Source organism: Calypte anna, chromosome 2 (assembly GCF_003957555.1).
Source record: "Calypte anna isolate BGI_N300 chromosome 2, bCalAnn1_v1.p, whole genome shotgun sequence".
Taxonomy (NCBI): domain Eukaryota; kingdom Metazoa; phylum Chordata; class Aves; order Apodiformes; family Trochilidae; genus Calypte; species Calypte anna.
The window spans coordinates 104374315-104399564 of record NC_044245.1 but is presented as its reverse complement, the minus strand read 5'-3'; the positions used below and the strand labels follow the sequence as shown (position 1 = coordinate 104399564).

At 42.9% G+C, this 25250-nt stretch overlaps 2 protein-coding genes across 3 annotated transcripts in view; one reads left to right on the top strand and one right to left on the bottom strand.

The window, feature by feature from the left end:
* LAMA3 (laminin subunit alpha 3) overlaps positions 1-420 on the bottom strand; it is a 120356-nt gene extending 119936 nt beyond the window's left edge. The window contains exon 1 of the mRNA XM_030444678.1: positions 157-420. Within this exon, the coding sequence (XP_030300538.1) occupies positions 157-420 (264 nt within the window). The remainder of the gene's footprint in view (positions 1-156) is intronic.
* A 9296-nt stretch (positions 421-9716) lies between these two features.
* ANKRD29 (ankyrin repeat domain 29) overlaps positions 9717-25250 on the top strand; it is a 32473-nt gene continuing 16939 nt past the window's right edge. For both annotated transcript variants that reach the window (XM_030445574.1, XM_008497588.2), the window contains exons 1-4: positions 9717-9737; positions 16052-16162; positions 18077-18175; positions 20416-20514. In XM_030445574.1, coding sequence (XP_030301434.1) covers positions 9717-9737; positions 16052-16162; positions 18077-18175; positions 20416-20514 — 330 coding nt within the window. The remainder of the gene's footprint in view (positions 9738-16051; positions 16163-18076; positions 18176-20415; positions 20515-25250) is intronic.

The following is a 25250-nucleotide window of genomic DNA, read 5'->3' as shown; positions in this document are numbered from 1 at the left end:
TCCATTCCCCTGGGCACACGCCCAGCCGGGAGAAAACACTCGAGACAATGAGACCACGCACCCACGAAGGGTAACACCAACACCCCCCGCACCGGACCGGGACTCCCGAAAAGGACACACACACACACACTCTCACCCCTGGCCCCGCACGATTACCTGGATGGCGCGGCCGAGGGGTGCGGCGGCCGGGCCCCCCACCAGCTTGCAGTACAGCTCCGGCCGCCCCTCGCCGCCCGCCGCCGCCCCCTCCCCGCATGTGGCCGTCGCCCAGATGCTGGCTGTCGCCGCCAGGTTGAAGTAGGGCGGGTGGAGGCTGAGCCCCATCCGGCGGGAATCGGGGGGCTCCGGCTGTGCGGGACACAGGCTGAGGAGGTGCGGGAGTAGCGCCCAGAGGAGCGGGGAGCCCGGCGCCACGGCCATCCTGCGCCGGGCTCTGCCCTCGCCACCTCAGGGCCGCCCCTATAGCTGCGGTAGGTGGGTGGGCGGGACGGGCAGGGCCGGGAGGAGGCAGCGGGTGCCGGCGATCTGCCCGCTCCTGCCTGCTCTTCTCCTTGCCTGCTCTTCTCCTTGCCTGCTCTTCTTCCCTGCCCGCTCTTCCCTGCCTGCCCGCGGTGCGCAGGGTGGGGCGGGGCGAGGCGAAGCGCAGCCCCGGTGCGGGGCGCCGGTGAGGAGAGGGGCGCGTCCCCCGGGAGTGCGGGTGTGCTTAGCGGGTGGAAGCACACTGGGGCTTATGACATGGAGCCCGAGGAGGGCTACGAAGGTGATGGAAGGGCTGGAGCACCTCTCCTGTGAAGACGGGCTCGGAGAGGAAGGTTTGTTCAGCCTGGAGGAGAGAAGACTCTGGGGAGACCTTCTAGCAGCCCTGCAGCACCTGGAGGGGTCTACAGGAGAGCTGGGGAGGGGCTTTTAAAAAAGCGATAGGATGAGGGGGAACGCTTTTAAACTGGGAGAGAGTAGATTTATGTTAGACAGTAGGAAGAAATTCTTTCCTGTAAGGATAAGGACACACTGGAATAGGTTGCTCAGGGAAGGTGTGGGTTCCTCACCCCTGGACATGTTCAAGGCCAGGTTGAGTGGGAAGTGACCCAGCCTATGTAGAGGGGTTGGAACTAGATAGTCTTCAGGGGCCCTTCCAACCCAAACCATTCGATGTTTCTGTAAATGAAAGGGTTGCCTGCAGGTCTGTGCTCTGATGCCCAGCTCCACAGGGATGCCAAGACACGATACCAACACTCCACATCCAGCTAGAACTTTCTGATCCTACCCCCTTGGTAGTAATATAGATTAATATTTCTAATGGACCATGACAAAATCTCAGAGCATCCCACTGCAAGTTATGAACCTCTCATGTCACATACGGGCAGTAAAAATAAGGCTTCCCAGCTTACTCCTAGCACAGGGCTGTCTTCACAAAAGGTACAACCCACTTCTATCTGCAAGCCCTTGGGAAGACACCCTACATAACTGCACTGCAGAAATCTCAACCCCTATTTTCAGTGCCCTGAGGCTGCTGGAAACTGCAGCCCAGGCCACACCACTGTGATGCACAGCCAGTGCTCTTGACTCCTTGTGAAATGACTGCTCCTGCTCATCCAGGGCACACAGCAAATACCCTGTGTTTATGAAGCTATTTGGCACAGGCTTTGGGTAACACAGAAGCTGAAGGAGAGTTGGAGAGGGAGAAAATGGCATAAGAATCATGTAATCTGCATCAGGAGTTGCACTGCTTAATGACATTGCTATCTTAAGTTTCATACCCATTCACATTTCCAGCTCCTCACATGCTTTTAAGTCCGGTGCACAGTAAAATTTGTCAAATTCAGGCTCAAAGATATGGTTAGATACACATACCTCTAATATTTTAATAGTGATTCATGTGAATAGCAAAGTATTTCATAACTTTACAAGGGCTTTGCTACATGCCACACAGTACAAGGAAGATCCCTGGTATGCTGTTTCAGGAAGCATCAGCTGCAAGCTATTGATTTAGACTGCAAGAAAATATCACCACCCTTGGTTTTGTGCCACTGTGGCTTTAGGACACCATAGAGACATATCTATGGGATATGTGGGATACAATATTTGTGTCCTCCATAGAAAAGTTACCTTTTCATAAAGGCAGCATGCTGCCAATTTAAATATATCAGATTTGGCTATTCTAGCCATAAATGCTTTCATTTTCTAGGGTAGCTTAAAAATATTCTCCTGTTCCAACTGTGACACTGTGGAAAGAAATTATCTTATTGCATGTATCCATCATGTCACTTCCTACTATATTTTGTACTTCATTAAAACTACAAGAGGCTTGAATAAAAACAAGCAGCACCATCTTCATACATTATCAGACAGAATATCCACTGGTCTTTTCAACCTGTTTCTTGAAAACCTGCCAGATCCTAAGTATATCCTGGAGTAAACCAGTTTTTACAAGTGGAGAGCTCGAAGTATTTGATGTAAGTGTCCTGTAAGTCCTGTAAGTGGCCTGTCATTCATTAGCTTGTTGAGTATCCTTGTCCTCTTTATTGTTGGAGAACCTAAATCAAATTCAATTAAAGCTGAGGAGAACATGTACCTTTTGGATTTTCCCCAGAGATACCTGAAGATCTTTCCTAAAGGTTTTAGGAAAAATCTTATGACAACGTTTGCCTTTGACTCAAAGCAGTTGGGAAAACTGCTTTATAGCAGCATTCCCACCACAGGTACTCAAAAAATTGACTTCTGTAAAAAGTCAAAGTGACAAAAAATCTATGCAGGAACCCTGGAGTAAAGCCAGAGTGAATCATCTCTGTGAGGAACAAGACAGGAGCAGGAGTGTGGGTGTATATGTGGAGATGGTAATGATAGAGGGGTCTGTCACTAGCATATGGAAAACTGAAAAGTTTCAGTGCTACCCTTTTCTGATGGCACTGTGCAGGCTGCAGTATGGCCATGAGTCTAGCCTGGCTTCTGCAGGGCTTTAGGATCACAGAAAGAAAGGGTAAAGAGAATAGAGGACTCAGATATTTTTTTTTTAATGCAACACTCCAAATTTATAAACTCTGTATCTTTTTTTTTTTCTTTAATCTATTTTAACAAAAATCCAGCGCCAGCAGAAACCCACCAAAATGCATTTACTGACTTCATTGTAAGCCAAAGATCACCCTATCTGATGTAGAACTTCATCCTGTGAAAAGGTCAGTATCAACAACTAATGGGATGGTACTTCATCTTCCCCTTCATCTCTTGTTGTAATTACATGCTCCAGAAACACTGGTCATTTATTAGCTAAAGACTCCCCAGAGTCTTCTCTTCTCTGGGCTGAACCACCCTAGTTGAATATGGTATACTGGTGATTATACTGCACTAAAATTGGTCTGAGATGGTAGCTGTAGTCCTTTTATTGACTTTCTTGACGTGTCGCCTGATCTCTGTGTTTAAAAACACTCATTTCCTGGGAACAAATGGAAAAGAGAAAACAAAAAAGAAAATTCATCAAAACACTCACATGACTATTTGTGGAATTAGTCTGTACTACTTAGTCAAGTATAATGCTAACTTCTCTCTGATTTCCAGGTCACTACCCAGACATCAGTTTGAAGGTCCACCTGAAGGATGTTACTAACACTTGTGTAGCACCTAGCAGCTACATGTCTTTACACCAGATTATGTCAGCAAATTAGATCTGAAATTTAATATCATAAGAGGCCGCAGCAAAAGACCCATGGAGTAAAAAGAAAGATTCAAGGTAACTGCTCCCTGGAAGAATGAATATATACAGTTATGTATCTTAGGTAAACTATTTCTATTAATAGATAGAATTTTCCTTTTTCAGGTCCAGTTTTGTAAATTTTCAATCCTATTTTTAAAAAGGTTTATGTGACATATAAATATTTGGTACAGTTTTACCAGAAGTGTGTAGGATTTGTTTCTAAAGAAATTTTTACTGTTTCTCTTATTGTCACTATTTATTTCTGAAATTATCTCCCAAAATAAAGACTGACTCAAAGTACATTTTCCATACACTAGTTTTAGTAAAATAGGACTGTATTTTTATAAATATTATAGAAACAAGAAACAGCCCACCTAGCTGGTTATGCTACAGTTTAGCAAAGGAAAGATTAACGTAAATGATAGACCAGATGGAAAATCTTTTGGTTTATAGACTTCTTTATCATTGCTATTGGTGATTATTTAAATATATTTCCTCAAACACAAAGAATTTAAATTAACTAACAATGCATAATCCTATGATTGGTGTCTTTTTTGGGAAAGAAACAGATTAGTTATTATCTTGTACTGTAAGAGGATAAGCTTTAGTCAAATTGTTTTAAAATGTTAGTATTTCACAAATGTTACCAGTAGAGTTATAATACAAACTTCAAGACTTCTCAGACTAGTAAAAATAGCAGCTCTAGGGAATGCAAAAAATGATACAATATATTTTAGAAAACTACTAACATGCTGTAAAGATCCCACCATTTCAGCATTAACTGGAAGAACATTTGCTACAGTCTTCCTATTGTTTTCATTATCTAAACCTGGGCATATCTCAAATGACTGCTTCTTTTATAATAAAAGAAATGAATGTGTAAAGATACACTGTTTAAAAATATACTGATTTGATACAACTCTGGAAACAACAGGTCTGCCATTCATTTCTTCCACTTTTCAGAGCATCATTCTCTGCACAGGCACTTGTCAGAGTCTGAACTCAGTATGAACACTTAAAGCTTTATCCCTGAGCTCCATCACCTTTCGAGCACAGACCCTGTGAGGAGAGGCTGAGGGAGCTGGGGCTGTTCAGCCTAAAGAAGAGGCGGCTCAGGGGAGACCTCATCGCTCTCTACAACTACCTGAAAGGAGGGTGTAGCCAGGTGGGGGTTGGTCTCTTTTGCCAGACGACTTTCAACAAGACAAGAGGGCTTGGTCTTAAATTGTGCCAGGGGAGGTGTAGGTTGGACATTAGAAAGAATTTCTTTACAGAGAGGGTGATCAGGCATTGGAATGGGCTGCCCAGGGAAGTAGTGGATTCTCCGTCCCTGGAGATATTTAAAAAGAGACTGGATGTGGCACTCAGTGCCATAGTCTAGCAACCACAACGGTGGTTCAAGGGTTGGACTTGATGATCTCAGAGGTCCCTTCCAACCCAGCCAGTTCTATGATTCTATGATTCTACCTGTGTGGAAGGAATAATTGGTGGCATTTATCCATTGCAGCCATTGGGCAGAACCTTTTTTGCCAACACTTACAGAGCTACATTCTGGATTACTAAAATCTGTAAATCTGTTTCGAACTCTGAAAGGGGAACTGTTGTAGGAAAAGGTTTCATGGAATCTCTGCCTTTGAAAAGATCTCTTGAAAGCTGGTGAGTCTGCCTTGCTGTGTCCTATGGAGGTTTATGAGACACAGCTCAAAGAAGCTGGAAGTCAAATTATTAAGCAAAGCAGACCTCTGCTGCATTTCTAGGAGCAAGGTAGACACATTGCTTTTTTTTTTTTTTTTTTTTTTTTTTTCCATGGGCAATGCTACTTAAGGGACAAGAACTTCTAGCTGTTATGCTTTTCCATGGAGTACTGGGACTGAAATGTGTGTCTCATGCAAGGTGCTTGGGAGACCTTGCATTGCTTACTTAGGCAAAATTGGCAGTCACCCAGTGTAATAGATACATTTTCTCTGAATGCTGCAATATTCCATTTTCAAATTCCATTTTCAAATTTTCTGCAAATTAGGCTCTGAAATCAACAAAACATGGTATGATTCCTTGAAGACTCATCTGTACGTGCTTCCAAAAGCCTGAAATAGATGTCATAAAAGAGTGTGCAACTATCATTACAGCATGAATTAGCAAAAAATCATCAAAAAACTAACAAATCCACTACAGCATGAATTGACTTGATGCAAGTGTCTGAATTAATCCTAGGAGTTGTCACCATATGGTAAGACTTTCTGATATCAGTATCTCAAGTATCAGATCTTCCAGAAGTTGTGTTATCAAAATATTTATCTACAGAGTGCTAGCAAGAGCAATATTTTGTCTTGAAATGAACAGCATCTTTTTCATTCATAAGTAGGTGAAGTTAGGAAAAGTCTACACTTTTCCCATTTCATGATGGGTTTTTTAATTCAGGCTGTCTGTTATTCAGTCCTGGGACATGGGTGCCCATTTGCAGCTTCAGTCCACCAAGTCTGCTCCTGGAGAAATTCTTCAAGCTCAGATAGAAAATTGATCCAGTTTGCACAGTACACTGTCTCTCCACAATGAGCACAACAGCATGGCAGGAGACTTACTTTGGAAGCATGTTCCTGATCCAGGGTAAAACACAATAAAAGACATCCCCAGAGAGATGAGCATGAACTGATTTAGCTGGCCAAGCAGCTGGACTTGTTGGTCTTCTCAGAAGTCCGTGCTGGCACAGCAGAGCTGCTGGGGGTGTTTGAGCTGGCCAGCTTGGTTCACTCCTCAGGCTTTAGCCAAATTAAAGGTGATTTTTGAAACATAAAAGATCCCAAGATGAGGGAAAGACAGACACTCTAGAGCTGCTGTCTCATGGCGTGCTGATAGCAAATCTTGATAGCAAATTCTTCAGCAAGAGCTGAGGCTGAAGCTTTCAAAAGTAGCCTTTTTCCATGGTATCAATGTGTCTGTGCTTGTTGATAGCTGGTTTTTTAAAGCAAATAGAATAAAACAAGCAAACATATAAAACAACCCTATGCAGGTCCTACAGCGAGGAAGAAGCCATCAACATGGAGTTTGTATTTCCTGCAGCATCCAACTCCAGATGCTGGCAATTCACCATAACATCCCAAACCACCACCATCAGAACGAAACCACTGGCTTTAGGAACCTTTAGAGAAGTAGAAAAGTGAGTGTAATATCAGGAAAAAAATATCCTAGTAAAAGCTAGGAAATGTAGCTTTTAACTGTAGTATTACTAATACTGAATTTTTTCTGCATAACTTTTTCTTTCTGAAATAATTAAATCTGCTCTAGTAATGATTGTTGTGTTAGACTGCTAAGATTCAGCTACACTGATTATAAATTCTTGAGTTTATATATATTTATGAGGTGTGTTTCCTCTTTGCCCATAAACAAGATTTTGAGAGTAAAAATGTACAGTTATACACCAAAACCAACAGTTTCTAAATGCTTTCTGTGATAAGCTTTCAAAGGGTCACCAAAGAAGAACATACTTTATATACATATTTCTGTATTCAGCAGTTTTTACATATTATTTCACCTGAACATGCAAACAGCAAAAATCACAGAAGGCCACGTGTAATTGAAAATAACTACAGCTTCAGATTTTGTGGGCAAGCTAAGAAAAGCACTTCAAAATTTTTCCCTTGACATTTAAGGTAAACACAGGCCTGTATTGAGGTCTCCACTGTACTTCATTAGTCTCCTTTTTTGTTGTCCATTCAGAGAATTGTTTTGTCTTTGTCAGAAAATTTATCATTATGGTTGATGAATGTGAAAAGCTTGGTATATTATCCACAATAGACTGGATAAATACAGGGATTTTCCAGGGGTGAGGCAGGGAGTGTGTACATATTAATAATATTAATAATATTTTCCTCTGTCAGTGGGCAAGCATCACTGTGCAACTGGATCAGAGCAAGAATGACTCTTAACTATGCAGCCTACTGAGTTTATTCAGTATTTTTAAGTTTAAGAAAAAATCAGAATTATCTTCCATGCTTGTATTTTCTTCTCAGTAACAAAGGTTAGGGTCATACCAGGCCATACATCCAAAGATGAGTCTATGCCAAGAGCAGCTTTTATCTGCTTGCCCACTGTTTTACTGTATGCATAGATGAATACTGCCTCAGGAAAAAAATCTATAGAAAATCCTCCACTTGCAGATTTGTAGAATAAACTATTTGGATCTTAGTGCAAGTATTTTCTCTCAATGCACACACGTAATTTTCTTGTGAACAGGATTTATGTGTGCACATCAAAAGAAGAAAATCCCTAAGGGCTCAGTTGAAACCAACAATAGCAAAGAAATTCAGGAATCTCCCACCAGAGCATGCCCTGTTTTGCCTACTTTATATCACACAGACTTTGAATGAAATCTGCAGCAGCCAGGCAAAACAGGACATGCATTGGTTTTATGGTTGTTAATTTTTAAAAGCTTAAAATTAAGCCCTTAAGAACTTTCTGTCTTCCTAATGAGAGTGCATCACCCATGGGAGACAGTGATGGTGACAGCTGGATACATGAGAGGTGAGGGGACCCTCCCATGCTGGTGCAGCTGCAGCGTGGGTACACTCACACTCAGCAACCTTTAGGGATTTTTTTTCCCAGATATAAAGGGAAAAGGCTGTGAAATCCAAAAGAAGTGCTATGGAGGTGGCATTAGCTCCATAAGGAAACCCAGGTTGGGATAGGACTGCCTGGGTTTCGTACCATTTCAGCACTGTATCTGAGTGGCAGAGGCCCAATGATGATGACCTGGTCTCATCCTTAGCAGCATCTTTTTTTTTGCAATGCTTCACTCTGGTGTATCTTTAAGATTTCCTTTTCCTGGTATTTTGAAAGTGAATATTTCTGTTTGGGATAGGGAGAATCATTATTCTGTACAGTAGGTGAATAGTATTAATATATTCCCTAAAGGTCTTGATAGGTATCTTTTTTTCTTGTTTTTCATCAAAAGAATTGTGACCAGCAGGTTGAGGGAGTTGATTCTCCTCCTCTGCTCAGCTCTTGTGAGACTTCACTTGCAGTACTGTGTGCAGCTCTGGGGACCCCACATAAGAAGGACATAGAACTATTTGAGTGAGTCCAGAGGAGAGCCATGAAGATGACTGGGGGCTGGAACACCTCTCCTATGAAGACATGCTAAGAGAGCTGGGGTTGTTCAGCCTGGAGGAGGCTCCATGGAGACCTCCTGGCAGCCTTTCAGTACCTGAAGGGCAACCACAGGAAAGCCAGGGACTTTTCATATGGGCATGTCGTGATAGGACAAGAGATAATGGCTTTAAACTGTGAGCGTATAGATTTACATTAGATACTAGGAGGAAATTCTTCAGTGTGAGGGTGGTGAGGCACCAGAATAGGTTGCCTAGAGCAGTTGTGCCTACCCCTCCCTCCCCCCAGGAAGTGTTTCAGGCCAGGTTGGATGGGGCTTCAAGCAGCCTGGTCTAGTGGGATGTCCCTGCCCACGGCAGGTGGGGTTGGAACCAGGTGGTCTTTAAGGTCCCTTATGGTTGGCAATGCAAACCATGATTTTATGATTCTTCCTGTTTATATGCTATTGGAAGTGTTGATACATATCCATTGCTCTCTCAGGTGTTACAGTATAGACCTTAGTTTGTCTCTGGACCAGATTCTTGAATTAATACACAGAAGAAAACACAGAACAAAACAGAAGAAAACTGGTCCGAGCCAGTGGGTGAGCAGTGTGGGTTCACAGCACAGGATCTTCGTTTTTTCGGGGTGATGCTACTGGAGCAGTGGGTGTGAGTGGCTACAGGGGAGCCGAGCTGGCTGATTTATTATAGTAATAATTATTAATAATAATTAATAAATAAATACCTACCTCCCCCACAAGCGTTTAAAGGACAGAACTACCCAGAAACTGGTGAGCAGAAAAGCCACGGGGCAAGGGAAGCAGGAGGGGGGGGGAGGGGAGGTGCCTGCTCCGCGCCCCGCCCCGGGCCAGCCCCGCTTAGCCTCGGGGCGCGGACCGACCGGCGCGGAGGAGCGCGGAGGAGCGCGGAGGCGGGGCGCTGGGATGTGCAGGATGTCGTTCAAGGTGAGCCGGGTGCAGGGTAGAGGGGCGGGGGGATGATGTGCCTTGGGCCTCTCGTTTTGTGATGGCAGTGCCGGCTGCCCGTCAAATGCTCCGTTATATGGTTGTATTTAGGGTTTATTATAATTTTATTTTATGTTTTATTAAAAAACCAAACAACAACGGGGGTTTTCCTTATGCAGCGTGCCCCGGGAGTTCTGCGGTGGCAGCTGATGGAGATGGTGCTTCCCAGAGCTGCCATCTCTAAAAAGATGTATGGGTAGCGTTACATAAACCACAGCCCTCCAGGGAGCATCAAGCTTTAGGATGGCCGAGCTCAGCCCTGTGGGTTTTGGCGCAACCGGGATTTTCCTCTTCACTCTTCTGCTATCTCTGCTAGTGCTAGTTGTGTAATAGTTGGGAGGCAGTGTCTATCTGTGCTCTGCGTATTTCAAGCTGTGGTGGCCACTGAAGTCGGGCTGGTCATTCCTCTTTCTGTGATTCCTGTTACTTTTTGTACTCCACAAACCATGCAAGAGCAGTCGTTTTCAAAAGATCACCTGGAATAAGTTTTTTAGGCTGAGGAGAGGAATAAAACCACTTAGCAAAGAGGGAAGGAAGCAGCAATTTGCTGATGCTAGCAGATAAATTTTTTGCTGGATATACATCTTCATCTTCTTCCCTGGTTGTGCAGGGTTCCTTTCTGGATGCTGTGCTTGCCTTTCTCTTATTGATCCCCAGCTCTGTGCCAGTCCTTTGCTATGTTGCTTAAATTGCACTGCTTTATGTGATGGATGATTCCCTGTACTTGTCTCTTGCTCCTGTTGGTGTGTTCCTCCAAGGGGTGCTGGTGCTGTGATGGCACAGTGTAGCAGGTGGTTTCCACCTGCACTTAAAGCCTTGGTGTCTCGGGTGGCAGGGTACCTGTGCTTACAGAGCAGATCAGCCTTCCACTGGCTGGTAAAATCTCTGTGGTCATGCCTGTTTTGGTCCATTATTGGCCTCATGCCTCCTTTTTATCTTTTTCTTAGTCTGAGACTGTTCAGTTCCTTAATTCTGTCTCTATGAGTTTTTCCCACCCTTATTTCTTAAAAGCATCCACCTTAATCAATGTTCTTGGTGGTGGCAGCTTCTACTTCTTGTCTTCTACTCCTTTACTGGCCTGCTTGCATTTTTGTCGTGTCCTGTAGGTCTTCTCTTCTGCTCGGCCCCTGTCAGCTCCCTTTCTTTGCCTTATTTCTCATTTTCTCTTTCCTTGAGTACTGCCATTCAAGGTAGCTCACTGTGGAAAATTTCAGCCTCCTCTTGACTCTACTTTCTTTCTCTTTTCTGTGTTTTTTTGCTTGGTGTTTTCTCTTTATCTCAGAAGACTTACCTTGGGCTCTTACTGTCTCTGTTTGCCATTTTCTATTCATGTTTTCCATCATGTTACCCAATTTACCCATGAGGTGGCATTTATTTTTCTCACTGTCTATACACATGAATATCCTCTCTTCCTCAATTAGCTATTGCTTGTCTAAAGTTACATTTATGCCTTGAAAAACTTTTTTTTTTTTTGGTCAGGCTCCCTCATGTGGGATGTATTGCTATCTAAAAAGTGCTCTCTCTTTCCTCCTCAGGCCCACTGACATTTTGCATTTTATAATGCTTGATCAAGAGCGGTGATCAGTGCCACAGAGTCCAGCTGGAGACCTGTGACTAGCAGAGTCCCTCAAGGATCAGTGCTGGGTCCAGTCCTGTTCAACATCTTTATCAGTGACCTTGATGAAGGGACAGAGTGTCTGCTCAGCAAGTTTGCTGATGACACAAAGCTGGGGGGAGTGGCTGACACCCCAGAAGGCTGTGCTGCCATTCAGAGGGACCCAGACAGGCTGGAGAGTTGGGCAGGGGAAAATGTAATGAATTACAACAAGGACAAGTGTAGAGTCTTGCATCTGGGTAGTAACAACCCCAGGAACCAGTACAGGCTGGGGACTGAGCTGTTGGAGAGCAATGAAAGGGATCTGGGGGTGCTGGTGGACAGAAGGATGACCGTGAGCCAGCAATGTGCCCTTGTGGCCAAGAAGGCAAATGGCATCCTGGGGTGCATTACAAGGGGGGTGGTTAGTAGGTCAAAAGAGGTTTCTCCTCCCCCTGTTCTCTGCCCTGGTGAGGCCACATCTGGAATATTGTGTCCAGTTCTGGGCCCCTCAGTTCAAGAAGACAGGGAACTGCTCTAGAAAATCCAGTGCAGAGCCTCCAAGATGATTAAGGGAGTGGAAAATTTCCCTTATGAGGAAAGGCTGAGGGAACTGTGTCTCTTGGGTTGGAGAAGAGGAGAATGAGAGCAACCTCATTAATGTTTATAAATATGTAAAGAGTGAGAGCCAGGAGGATGGTTCCAGGCTCTTCTCAATTATGCCCAATGATAGGACAAGAGGCAACAGATATAAGCTTGAGCATAGGAGGTTCCATATAAACATGAGGAGAGATTTTTTTTTTACCGTGAGGGTGACAGGGCACTGGCACAGGCTGCCCAGGCAGGTTTTGGAGTCTCCATCTCTGAAGACATTTCAAAACCCACTTGGGATGTGTTCCTACATGACCTGCAAGTGACCCTGCTCTGGCTGGGGGATTGGACTCAATGATCTTTTGCTGTCCCATCCAACCCTTAACTTTCTGTGATTCTTTCTTTGATCCTGATTTCTTGTTCTTCAATATTTTACTCAATTCTTTTGAACTGAGTAAAGCAGTCCCTTCCATTAGGACTGGTTTAGAAAGTGAGAAAGAAAAGTAAATTATTCTTTTATTTTGAGAGTACAAGGAAGCAGCTTTCACTACTGTTCTCTTTCTTCTCTCTTTTTTTTTTTTTCTGCCTATTCTTTAATCTTGAAGATCACTGTTTAAGAACAGCAACTCTTCCTCCTCAGCTGTTGCTCCACTGTGACCGGACTCTTGTCTGTAAAGTGAAAGTCACAGGTAGGGCAGGGAGCAGGAGCTGCTGATCACAGCATCTCAATGATACTTATCCCCTCAGTATTCCTAAAAGGGCAGAGACAGTTACATTATTGCATGTTATCTTTTCTGTATTCCTGCATAGAAACAGCCTTGTCGGATTTATAAGATACATTTTCCTATAGGCCATTTTTTAAATAAGTAATTTTGCTTGTTGTCAGTACAGCATGAATACAGTACCAATTTTTCATCTTTGGGCTCTCATAAAAGTTTATAAAAATTGTCCTGAATAACACAGCCAGGGTTTGAAATAATGCTTTCAAGATCTTGATGAAGTGGAAGAAATTGTAGCCTGAAAGTTGCTGTGCTAGACCAAGTGACATAATGAAAGATGTCATTTTCCCCAAAGCTATCAGCTAATCACTTTTTTCAATCCTTTTTTTCATTACATTCCATTCCCAGACCCTCAGTGCTGAGGGTCAGTTATTTATTTTAAGGAGGTTTTAGAACCAGACTATCTTTATAAGAAGAATTACATGAAAATTGCATCCAGTGAATCTCTTGAAATTCAACATTACCTCTCTTTCAGAAGTGTCTGGTGAGACAGGATTGCATTCAGAACTGAAAAACAGCAGTCAAACCTTATCACATATGCTGCAGTTTAAAACCCATTTATTGCTCAAAAACTAATCAGTTAATTAGACTATTGATCCAAAAGCAGTGTCTTGCATTTGGCCTGCTGGTGATGTCAGTATCACTGGTGTCACCTGAAAATGAAGAGTACAGAGGCAGAAGTCCTTGGTTTGGAAGCAGAAAAGAAGCTGCCACATGGTGCTCCTTGAGGGCCCAGATTGTTTGAATGATTTTGTGTATTTCTTTCATTTTAGTGGCTAAAAATAGCTCAGATTTCTGTTTGTTTTTTTTTATCTTATTGGTGCATCTTTGACGGCCTAAGTGTGCTCTGTAATCTGCCTTTACACAAGGAATCCCCAGCCACGCAGAGGCACGAGGGGAAGTACAAGTACTGATAGCAGTCACTCCTAATTGGGTCAAAAGCACCAGTGGGGGAAACGTGATTTCATGCCCTGGATGCGTTGGAGAATTCTTCCATACTTTGGATCTGATCCAAATTATGAGGACAACTTTGCTGGAGAGCTACTGTAGGAATTACAGGGTGGGGGGAGGGAAGAGGCAGGAATTTATGACTCAAGGCTGAAGACTTTGGACTTTTGCTTTCAGACTAGGGTAACACTGGCAATGTAGTTCTTTTCTCTCCTCATGTAAACTGATGAAAGCAGGTAAATAGTTCCTGAATATTGATTCCAGCTCCTGCCTACCTAATCAATAAAGGTGTTGCTGTATGGTAGGCGTAATAAAATGCGGTCACATTGCTACCATGCCATCAGAGTGGAAACCAGGCTGTAGGAAATCAATCATTCCCTGTATGGATATATTGCCGTACCCCAAAGCTTTCTAAATCATTAAGGAATAGAGTGAGACAGCGAAAGGTGAGGAATTTAATTCCCATTCTCTAAGATGTGTAATTCTTTTGCAGTAGGGTTCCACTGAGTATCATTGAAATAAAGACAATAAAGCAATATTCCTAACTACCAGCTCTATAAATAAATATCTGCCTAATAAATCACAGTAAAAAGGGCAACATGGGCTGCTATATGTTTAGGTCAATACTTGGCTTTTATAAAAAATTTTAGTGGTTTTAAGGGTAAAGGTAGAAAAGCACTACTGCATTACCACCAAGGAGGGTATAAACTGCTAGCTTTACTCTGATCTGCATATTTACAAATTCATCAGGAAAAATGTGTTAGCTGTAAAAGGAAGATCAGAATTTAGCCCATTGTTCTTGCTAAATTTTTCAGACTCCTGCCCCAATGTGTGCTGGTACAAGAAATATCCCTATCAATTTATAGGAGGTGTCTTATAATTTATTAAATGGTTGAAAATTCTCTCATCTCAAACAGCTGCAAGTTTTTCAACATAATGAATATTAAAAATGCAGTCCTTGGAAAGTGCTTAGTGTGATGGGCTTGGGATAGATTCATGCAGGATTGGTCTTGTGTCTGCTGGTTCCTGCAAGGTTTATTGCTCACGAATCAGTGAAGGAAACAATTTGAACTCCAGTCCATGCATGCATTTCAAGCATAAACCATTCAATCCTGATTCTTTACTACATTATGTGTGGGCATTGACATTTAAAGATGGAGAAGTGTATATTACATTTCCTGAACGAGAATGATTGTCTTTTTTATTGACCCTGCACTCTCTTTTGGTTGTCCTGAAGGCAGTAGTCACTGGTGACCAAGGCCCCTGGGTATTTTTGACACTGTTATGGTCTAAGATGACTATCAGTGAAATGATGCTTTCCTGAAGTGTTGGTGGGTGGGGGCCTTATTAAAAAAAATCAGTGGCCTGAACCTGCTGTAGGATATGTACCATTGCCATATCACAGTAGTGTTTCCTCTCCACGCTTCCCCCACTGCAGTGCTTACCTGTCAAGGGCAGCTTTCTGGCAGCTACCTGCGCAGATCAGAGAGGGAGGTCAGGAGCCCTGTCTTTGTCTTTTTTTTCTTCTCCCCCCTATGCTGGGGAAGTGATAATTTGCTACTCTTCAGAAGTCATCATGTGGCTTTGTTTCAGGGACTAAGAAAGTTTCAGGAGTATTTATATTACTACCAATTTGTTGAACAGTGGCCTGTGTTATCTAAATCTCAGAGTTTCCCAATTTTGCCCTAAAGATGGCCTTGCTTACCTAGTAAATTAATCTGTAAGTCTATGGACAGTAAGATTTTAGCCTTTTTTTTTTTTAGCATCACCCAGGAAATACCTCATGTGCTCACAGTTACAATGCGTTAAATCCAAAGAGGAGGCACAACAAACAGTATGGGGAATGCATGAACGGTACTTTTCCAGTACTGGGACTTCATATGCAGAAAAAAGGGAGATGGTAGAGAGCTAGCCTGAAACCCAGAAAGATGTCCTGCAGCAGGACTTGTCAGCAGGATGATTCATTCAGCCTCTCCTACTGTGCCCAGCCCCACCACAGAAGCAGACAATACAGGCACCAGTTTTCTCTGGTGTTTCCCTGTGGAAAACACAGGGATGGACTAGCATCATTGCCTCTCATGATGGAGCAAGCTAAGAGTCATAGGCTGCCATGGACACAGGGAAAACCTGAAACAACATGAAGGGAGGCTGATCTCCTGAATTGCACGTGGAAATTAAATTAGCTTCCCTTCCATGCCCTGCTTTTACAAGAACAGCACACTACTAAGCTGAAACTTGTGTGGTTTGAATGCAGAATTTGTGTGCGCAGTGCATCTTCAATAGTGTTTTATTTCTGCTTTTTTTTTTTTTCTTTTTCTTTTTTCTTTTTTTTTTCCTACCAGAAAGAAACACCACTTGCCAATGCTGCATTTTGGGCTGCAAGGAAAGGAAACCTGGCTCTCCTCCAGCTGCTGCTCAACAGTGGGCGAGTGGACGTGGACTGCAGAGACAGCGTATGCACCCAGCACACCTACACCCACAGCACTGGTTTTACACTGCTTTCCATAGCTTCCTGCACCCAGGGTGTGGCAGGGATCTAATAGGAGACATTTGAGTCTCATGGCACTTAGGGGTGATTTAAAACCTTCTCTTGTCAGGAATCAAGTTTGAAACTCAAGATAAGATAGCGTGATGATTGACACCAGTGGCAAGAGGTTAGGAATTTGCCAGCACTCAAAAATGTGTCTTACATAGTTATTTGTGGTGTTGACATTAAAAAACACAGATTCTAGCACCTCGGGCTTCTCTTTGCAAGGAAATGTCATTGCAGTGATAGATCACAGTGAAGAGTCGACTCAACCAAGCTCAAGCAGCAATGATTCTGTCAGCTAACAGAGCTCCCCATTGTCTGCTTTTTTAAAAATAACATTTTAAAAAAACTTTTAAAATTTTTAAATTTAAAAATTTAAAATTTAAAAATGCAGTTTCTGTTTAGACAGTGTAAAAGTTTGCATTTGATGTGCAGCTATTCCCACTCTGTGTGGTGTCCTACACCCAGCAGTGCTGTCAGAACTGCTCTGGGCCTCCTGACTGCTTCCTCTCCCACACCTGAACTTGGCACCAAAATGAAGGCACAGTACAATTTCCAAGACAAGAGGAGCCCAGAAACATCACAGAAAAATGTCGTGGGGATTTCCTTACTGCCACTGGTTTAAATCAGTTTTGAAACTAGAAGTGGGCTGAAAACATGGATAATGGGTATGCCTTGCTATTCTGCCACAATATATGGAGAGATGCTTGGTTGTACTAAGCTATGTCAAAGAGCAGGGAAAAACCAAGGTTGAGAAGTTTCCAGATTTCTTAGGTGCTGGGGCTGGTTTATTGAGAGCTGTTGCCTGTGTTGTGCAGAATTAGTGCCACTTCCAGACTAAAGCACAGATCTGCTGCATGTTTTCCCACTTCAAATACCTTCAAAGTGCAAGAGGTTTTCTAAGCCCATTGACTTTAGCCTATCTTTTAATTTTAATTTCATTTTTGCCCTGTAGGCAAGTATTTGTCCTATAGTACTTCTGGAGCTGATGCTATGAGTGTCATTCTGATAGGGAGCAAAGGATGTTCAGATGAGAGCGTGAAGTGAGCAGGACAGAGATCAATGTAAACAATTAAGATCCATTACTGCTCATTTTATCTCAAAATAAGATTAACCTTGATCAAGGAATTTTACAGGACATTATAAAAGATTCTGACTTATTAATTGTAACAGGCTTTCACATTTTTGTACAGTAAAGGCTGTATGCTTCTGTTTCGTAAGGCCTACATTCCTTCTTTAGATTGAATTTTTTAGAAGGATAAATTTAGAAGGATAAATTTCACCCTTACGTATGGTTTCTGCATTCTGTCTGTACACCACATATATAAAATCTAAATTTTATTTGGTTCACTGGACCAGTGACCCTACCGGGTACTGAGGGAACCTGAACACATGGTTCTGGTATGGAAAGTTCTTACTCAATGTGAAGAGTCACAGAGTGAGTTTGCTCTTATCGTTTGGATAAGGAGTAAGTATTAAATCACCCTGACCTTACTCCTGACTATGACTCATGATTAAGTGACTCAGCTGAGTCATTCAGCTCCTGTGTCTAAGGTTCTTCTTCTGGAAATTATTGTTGCTATTTTTGTTGCACTTATTTTGGGATAATAAGAAGTCATCACAGACGTGTTCAATGGTCAGGTCTTACCACTGCAGGCAAGTTTGTAATGTTTTTGATTTAACATCTTCTACTTGCTCATTTTCAGAGTATTCTTGGTAGTAAATGGCCATAAGCTTCCTTCAGCTTTTCAGCAGAGGTGTTGTCTCTTCCAGACAGCCTGATTAATTGCTGGAGGTGCCTGTTGGAGGTATTGACTTGCTTTTTTCTTCCTCCCAGCTTGGCACAACAGCTCTGATGGTAGCATCTTACTATGGCCACATAGACTGTGCACGGGAACTGGTGTTGCAAGGAGCAGATATCAATCTGCAGAGAGAGGTAGGAGAAGTTCTGCATTCAAATAGGGATTGATTTATTAGAAATAATAAAAGGTTGATTGTTGCTGTTTGCCAGTGGCTTATTGTCATTTGCTATGCATGTGTAAACATAGTCTGTTCTCCTGAGGACATCAAGGAATCAGATGTCTGCAGTTCTTAATAGAAAATGAGATGCCAGGGGTATATTTATAAATAATTCATCAAACATTTTCCAGGTCATATGGTGTGTGAGGGTCAGTTACATTTGAGATGTAACCCCCCAGGGCTGCACTGTTTATGCATCTGCAATTTTACTTACTGGCACAATAATTTATAGCTCTCTGGATGGGATAAATTATATAGAGAAGTTGTTTCGATTTGCAGCATCTGGTCATTAAAATGGAGTGAATACCATTGCTAGCACAGGGATTATTTTGACTGGTATGCATTGGAGCTGATGCCTCTCAGTCTGTGCCATCTCATCTCTAACAAGCTCACAGATTAATCACCTGTACCCTTCCCTGCATCTCTGCTTTGCATTCAAAGCATCTCTCCCACCCTGATGTGCTTACTTGTGGAAGAGACCTTAGTGGTTGGTTTGGGGCAAGTGCCTTCCTCTGATACTCTGTGCAAATGGTTGCAAGGAGTACCTGCAGCCTCTCTGTGTGTTGCCTACACAGAGAGCAGAATTGCTGTGGGACAATGAGAGTTTGTCCCAAGAGAAGAGCAGTTTGAGGAGGGCACAGTATAACATGGGATGGTGGCAGGCAGTGCAGGGCAGCAGAATCCCCATCACTTCAACAATACAAGCCAATGTTTCTCACTTCACTTGGTTACCTGGAACTGAAGCATTAATCTTTGCTGACATCTGCAAGTTATTGAGTCAGTGGATGCCATGTTTGATGATGTCTTTACACTTACTGGCCTAAACTTGCTCTATGATTGTCAGTGTCTTTCAGTGGGGTCCTGTTCCAACAGAACATGTATTTAAACACGTCCCTTCCCTTAGGTAAATATTGCTTGGAAAGAAGCAGCAAAAAGAAAAGCTGAGAACACTTTTATGGAGCTGCTTTTCAATATCACTCAGGATGTTCTGATTCAGAGAGCCAACAAAAAGAGAAACACTGACATCCTCGAAAATCACTCTGATGCAGATTAAATTTAAGCTCTAAAGGCCAACAGCACTGTTCTGACTGAACCTAAATCTACATACTCAAACCAATGCTCTTGTACTCTTGTTGTTGTGTCTGGCACAAGGTGATCTAAAATGGTGTCAGGGGACTTTCTTCCTCTATCCCTCCCTCCTCTCCTCCCTCATTTTCTCTCTTCCTCCTCTTTCCTTCTCTTTCTGTCTCTTTCTCTCTTTTACCACTTTTTTTTTTTTTTCTCTCTTTTTTACCACTTTTTTCTCTCTCCTTTAACACTTTTTTCCTCTCTTTTCTGTCTCCCTTTTTTCTCTCCTTTTTCCTTTCTCTCTTTCCTTCTCTTCTTCCCTCCCTTTCCTCAATTTCCACTCTCTCTTTATTCCTCTCCTTCCCTCTGTTCCTTCCCTTCTTTTTTTTTTCTGTTCAGCCATTGCCATCTTGCATATTCTTCCTTTGGGTCCTGTGTACTCACATACTGATGACTGTATTTTATACAACTAGTATAGGTTAAGGGAAAGCAGGAGCTGCAGGGATGGTTGTAGCTGCTTGAAGGTTGCTTGTCTGGCCAGGGAACTACTGCTTCAAGACCCAAGGCTGACTTATGCCAACAGCAGTCACATTTTGTCAATGGGGAGTGAAGCAAGCTGGACCTCTGCTGTACTAAATAACTAGCTCCCAGGTCTTCCCTCACCCTGATCCAAATCCATCCCATGCTCTTATTTGTCTCAGGTTGCATCAGCAGGTGAAATGTGTTGGTTTCAACTTGGCTGTTCCTCTGTTACACAAGATTGCCATTTTCTCATTTTGGGCTTGCTTTCCCTATGTGGTGACTTGATGGAAGTGAGAGAATGCTAAGAAGTCTATATTTGAAACTTGGTGCAAGGCTCTTGTGAAGTTTGGATTTTACTCTGTGAAAATTATGCTGGAGAGATTTTTCAGTGCAATTGGAAGAAAACTGACCTAAGATACCTGGTGTCCTCTGGAGCCCTCAAAATCGTCATGTCTTTACAGCTGATACTCAACTGATGGTGCTCAGTACTTTTAAATTTGAAATGTTTATGTCAAGTGTGTTATGTGTTTGGGTTTTTTTTAATACTTCTTTTTTTTCTCCTTACAGTCAGGTGCTACTTCTCTGTTCTTTGCTGCACAGCAAGGCCACAATGATATAGTGAAGTTTCTCTTTGAATTTGGAGCTTCCACTGAGTTTAAGACTAAAGTAAGATGATGGGTCTGTTTTTGCATGCTGGTACACTCTGGCAATCAAGGCTGGGTTTTTTTCTTATTCACATGAAATGTGACATGGCAGCAGGAAGATGATAAAAGATTTCCTCACTTCAGTGTTTTCTGAGTAATATGAGCAATGCATCATATTCTGAAAATACTAACTTGGAACTAGCTTTCACTACCTAAACTTAATAGGATAAGTTCATGAAAGATCAGTCCCTTGGTAAGTGACCTCACAGTCTCTTCTCTTAAGCCATCCTCCAGTATGAGAACAAAGGGGGTTTTTGTACCTGTTAGGTAGAATCCCATTTTAGGTGTACATGTACTTCACTTGCATAGTCTGGGGTTTCGTCTATATTGAGATGTCTCTTCATACCACCGTAAGGTACATAAGAGTATAATGGCTTCAATCCTCCCTGAATTCCCATTTATCCATCTGTGACAAGAAGATAAAACACACTTCGGAGCTTCTCTTTCTTTGTTCAGTCAGGTCCCTTGTCAAAAACTTCTTAGAAAAGCCAGAAGCAGAGACAGCAGAGCCTGGGTCTAGTTTATCACCCCTCATGGGGTGAACAGCATTAAGAACAGCACTTCATCCCTGACAACAGTGCATCAACTCAGTTTCACTGTCCAGGGCATCACCAGCACCTCTTGCTTTTAGCAAACAGAACAAAAGGAATATATTTTAATTAAATATTCTTGCCCTTCACATGCTGGCCACAGTTTGGAGAATTCCCATGATCTGACTTGCCCTGGAATCCGTAGGGATATGTTTGAAGTAGAAACAATAGTTCTTTACCCCACAGTAACCAGTTCTTCAAGACATTACGTTTGTGATTTGAATGATTCGCTCAACCCATGCCTGCTTTCCAGAGTCCTGAGAAATTCCAGCTTTAAATACTAAGGGAACTGATGAAACATAAGAGACTCAATCCCTGATGCTCCACAGCCAAAAAAATTCTGAGGTTTTGTGGCCAGGGTCCTCACATGCCCGTAGGAGTAGGATTCTAGTCCCCCAGAGAGCTGTGCTTATGATAAGCAAATGACCACAGCAGCAATCAGTAAATTTAAAAACGCAAATGAAATTGTGGCTGTTTAACACACCAGGGAGTGCAGCTCTGGAACCTGGCAATGTAAGAGGTTGCAATGTTAAGTGCAAGAGCTGAACTTTAAAGTTCTGGATAATTGCATGTAAGATAGTTATTGGAAGAAGCTGCACATTAAAATAGTCTTTTATTTCAGGGTGTAGGTGAGGGTTAGCAAGATTCAGAAGGATTATCATCTCTTCATTTCAGCTGTAGGCAACTGGGTGAGTGAAGTTACGCTGTCCTTTGAGTCATCTGGTGTATGAAAAGCCCATTGCATGGCGCAGCCACTGCAAAGGAGCAAAGGTGTCCCAGGTTTAGGAACAGACTGGGACTACCCACCCCAGCTTAGCAATTGGGAAGTGTTTCTGCAGAGAGATGTTAAGTGGTGAAAGCAGGAAACTCAGTAAGAAGATGGAGGCTGATTACCTTATTCTTTTTAGAAGGACAGTTAGAGTTTTACCAAACCTTTACACAGCCTGTGAACTAGGAGTTTGTGAAGAGGCCGAGACTTGGCCCAGAAGGTGAACAGCAGGCTTGAAACTGTCTGATCTTCATGACAATGTAAAATCTCATATGAAGAAAACAAAATATATTGATATAAATCACTCAGGCAGTGAAGATCTACACAAACACACTCCTGCATTCCGCTGCTCCTAATGGACAAATGCAGGTTTGGGCTCTACTGTTGCTCACCTTGAAACTTCACTCCCAGCCCCCATATTCTTGCCTTCCTCCTTTTCTGAATTCAGACCTGACCTGGCCCATGCGCTAGTCCTAGGTATATTTTAAGATGCAGTTTGCTCTTCTTCTCCAGGCCACAGTTTTTCTGCCACTTCTAGTCAAGCTGGTCATAAGACAGCACCAGCTCTCACAGGATGTGACACAGCAAACTGGTGTGCAATGTGTATGTGAGGCTCTTTTCCAGCAGCTTCAAACATGCAGCTCCAAGCACTCTCTCCTTCCCATCACCTCTTCTAGGGATGTGTTGGTCACTTCAGCACTCACACTATGGCACAGGCTGTGGTGCCTGAAGAGGCTCTTAAAAGCTGCTCAAAGGATAGCTGTGCTAAAATGAACCTATGCAAGATGAAAGTGACACTTTTAACGCTTTAAAAAATTGTTAACCATAGTGTCCATGCTCTCTTTGCTGACAGGGTCTGCTGTCTCTGAATAATAGTATGAGGGCTTTGCTAGATTCATTGTTAATGCTGAGACCTGTCCTGGAAATTGTCATGTTTGTTCTTTCACTGATTCCTTGCCTGGGGACTACAGCTCTTCTGAAATGAGCATCTACACAAGGGATCCAAATACTTACAGCTCCCAAAGTGGGCTTTTGTTGTAGAATGTTGCAGGATGCTCCCGAATGCTCCCGAAAGGTAGGGGGTGTGACCCCTTTGCCATGCCCAACCCCATGTTTGAGGGGCCAATTATATGGGCCCATAATTCTGTGCTACCTGCACCAGGGATTCACTATGCTATAGGTGAACACACCGGGTGGCCAGTAGCAGGTTACATTGGAGTGTGGTGGCAGGGGTGTGGTCACAAAAACCCTATATAAGTAAATGAAACCATATTACATATTACCACATTGCCAACCGTATTGGTTGTATTAGTTTTCCGTCTCCCTGTCCCTGTTGGGGCGCCACTTGTCGGATACGGAGTGGGAAAACTAACACAACCAATATGGTTATTAAACAAGAATTCACTTTATTATGCAGTTTCATTTACTTATATAGGGTTTTTGTGACCACACCCCCACCACCACACTCCAGTGTAACCTGCTACTGGCCACCCGGTGTGTTTACCTGTAGCACAGCGAATCCCTGGTGCAGGTAGCACAGAAGTATGGGCCGATCTAATTGGCCCCTCAAACATGGGGTTGGGCACGGCAAAGGGGTCACACCCACTACCTTTCGGGAGCGTTCGGGGGCATTCTGCAACATTCTACAACAGGCTTTGGTAACCCACCAGATTTTTAGACTGAGGATGTGTGGGAAACTTGTACTGTACTTGTACAACTACTTTGTGCAGCACTGTTTACCTGAGAAGGAGGCACCACTGAGAACCCTGCGTTGACAGGGTGGACCTTCCATTGGCCTTCTAGTGTGTTTTTGTATCAGTTCAATTTTCTGGTTTAATAATACGGTTTTCATAGTTTGGAATTATTCCATCAGACCATCATTTTGTGAACAGGCTCCTCCATCCCCCACCCAAACCCCAGAAACAGTGAATTTGACAACATACACCTTTTCAGGTCAGAGAAAAGGTATTTTCCAATGAAGACGCTTGGCTGGGAGCAGCACTGGAAAAGATATAGCCAATCCTGACTGTTTTTAAAGGGCAATATAAAATAAATCTGTTTGCAAAGAACTTTCTATTATGAATGAAGACATGGGATTGAAACAAGAAAACAAAGTTGTATGTATGCTAGGAAGCAGAGACTTTAAAGCAATAAAATGCAAGGCTCAACATCTTTTTCATGTACTGTAAACTGTAATTAGTACATTTGTTACTTGCATACAATATTGCTGGAGAACCACCTTAATATAAATGTTCAATTCTTTTTACCCCTTGTATCATTAGAGTTGATATTCACTAGAATAGACAAAGTTCTAAAATAGTGTCAGCAATAATTGCTGATGTTTTATAGAGAGTAGTCCTATTAGATGCTATTATCTATTTATTATAAATTCATATTATTTGATGATATGATTCTGCATTGTCCCAGTCTGGCATCCTTGGAAGTATGCATCAGAAGTTGAAACATATTTTCTTTTCTTACTCTGAGACATGTTATGTGGGTTTTTAAAAGGCTTTGCATGGTGGCTGGGTTCCTGAGCAGTACTGCAGGTCACACGGTGTGTCAGAGGCTGGTTTTCAGCAGGTTGTGATTTCAGATGATCAGTTCCCCTTCCTCATAGCATATTTCAGAGGTGATAAAACACTCTGTAATTCTAAGATCTTTCAAGCAATGATGACAGAGGTGAAGGAAGAGGTAGGCAAATAGGGAGGGAAGAATCTACACCAGATAGGTTGGTCTTATCTGGTGCTGCTGTTCCACATGCTTATTGCATGGCAGATGGGCAGCTGTTGTGTGTGCTGCCAGAAGGGAGGACAGACTGTGTGGGGGCAAGAAAAATGGTTTCAAGGGAGGAATTAAAGAGGTAGGATCCCATAGTCTTCTCCACAAGGACAATGTATCAACCCCATTCCTCATTCCAATTGAGTAAATTACATTCTGATTATTCCAGTTCTTCCCAAAACTATTTTTCTGCTTTCAAAGTGGCTTCTATCTGAGCTGGAAGGGTTTGCAGTAAAGGATTAACAGAAGTTATATTGTGTCAGGAAAGAGGATATGAGCAAGAAATAAACTCGAGGTGCTGTGCCCTCTCTCAGCTGCAGCACCAGCCTCCTCCTGCTGCAGAAGGGCGATTGCCCCAGAAGCATCTCTGTGGCTGCTCTGTGGCTGCTCTGTGGCTGCTCAGGTGTCCCTGCTCCCACTTGCTGCCCCTCTAAGAGCTTCCAAGAGCCATGCCAGTACCAGAGGTGATGCTTCAGCCTCTTACTTGTCTCAGCTGAAGACAAAAAGGAAAGAAAATGGGGATTCACATGCCCGAAAGGGATTTTAAAACTCTGTAAT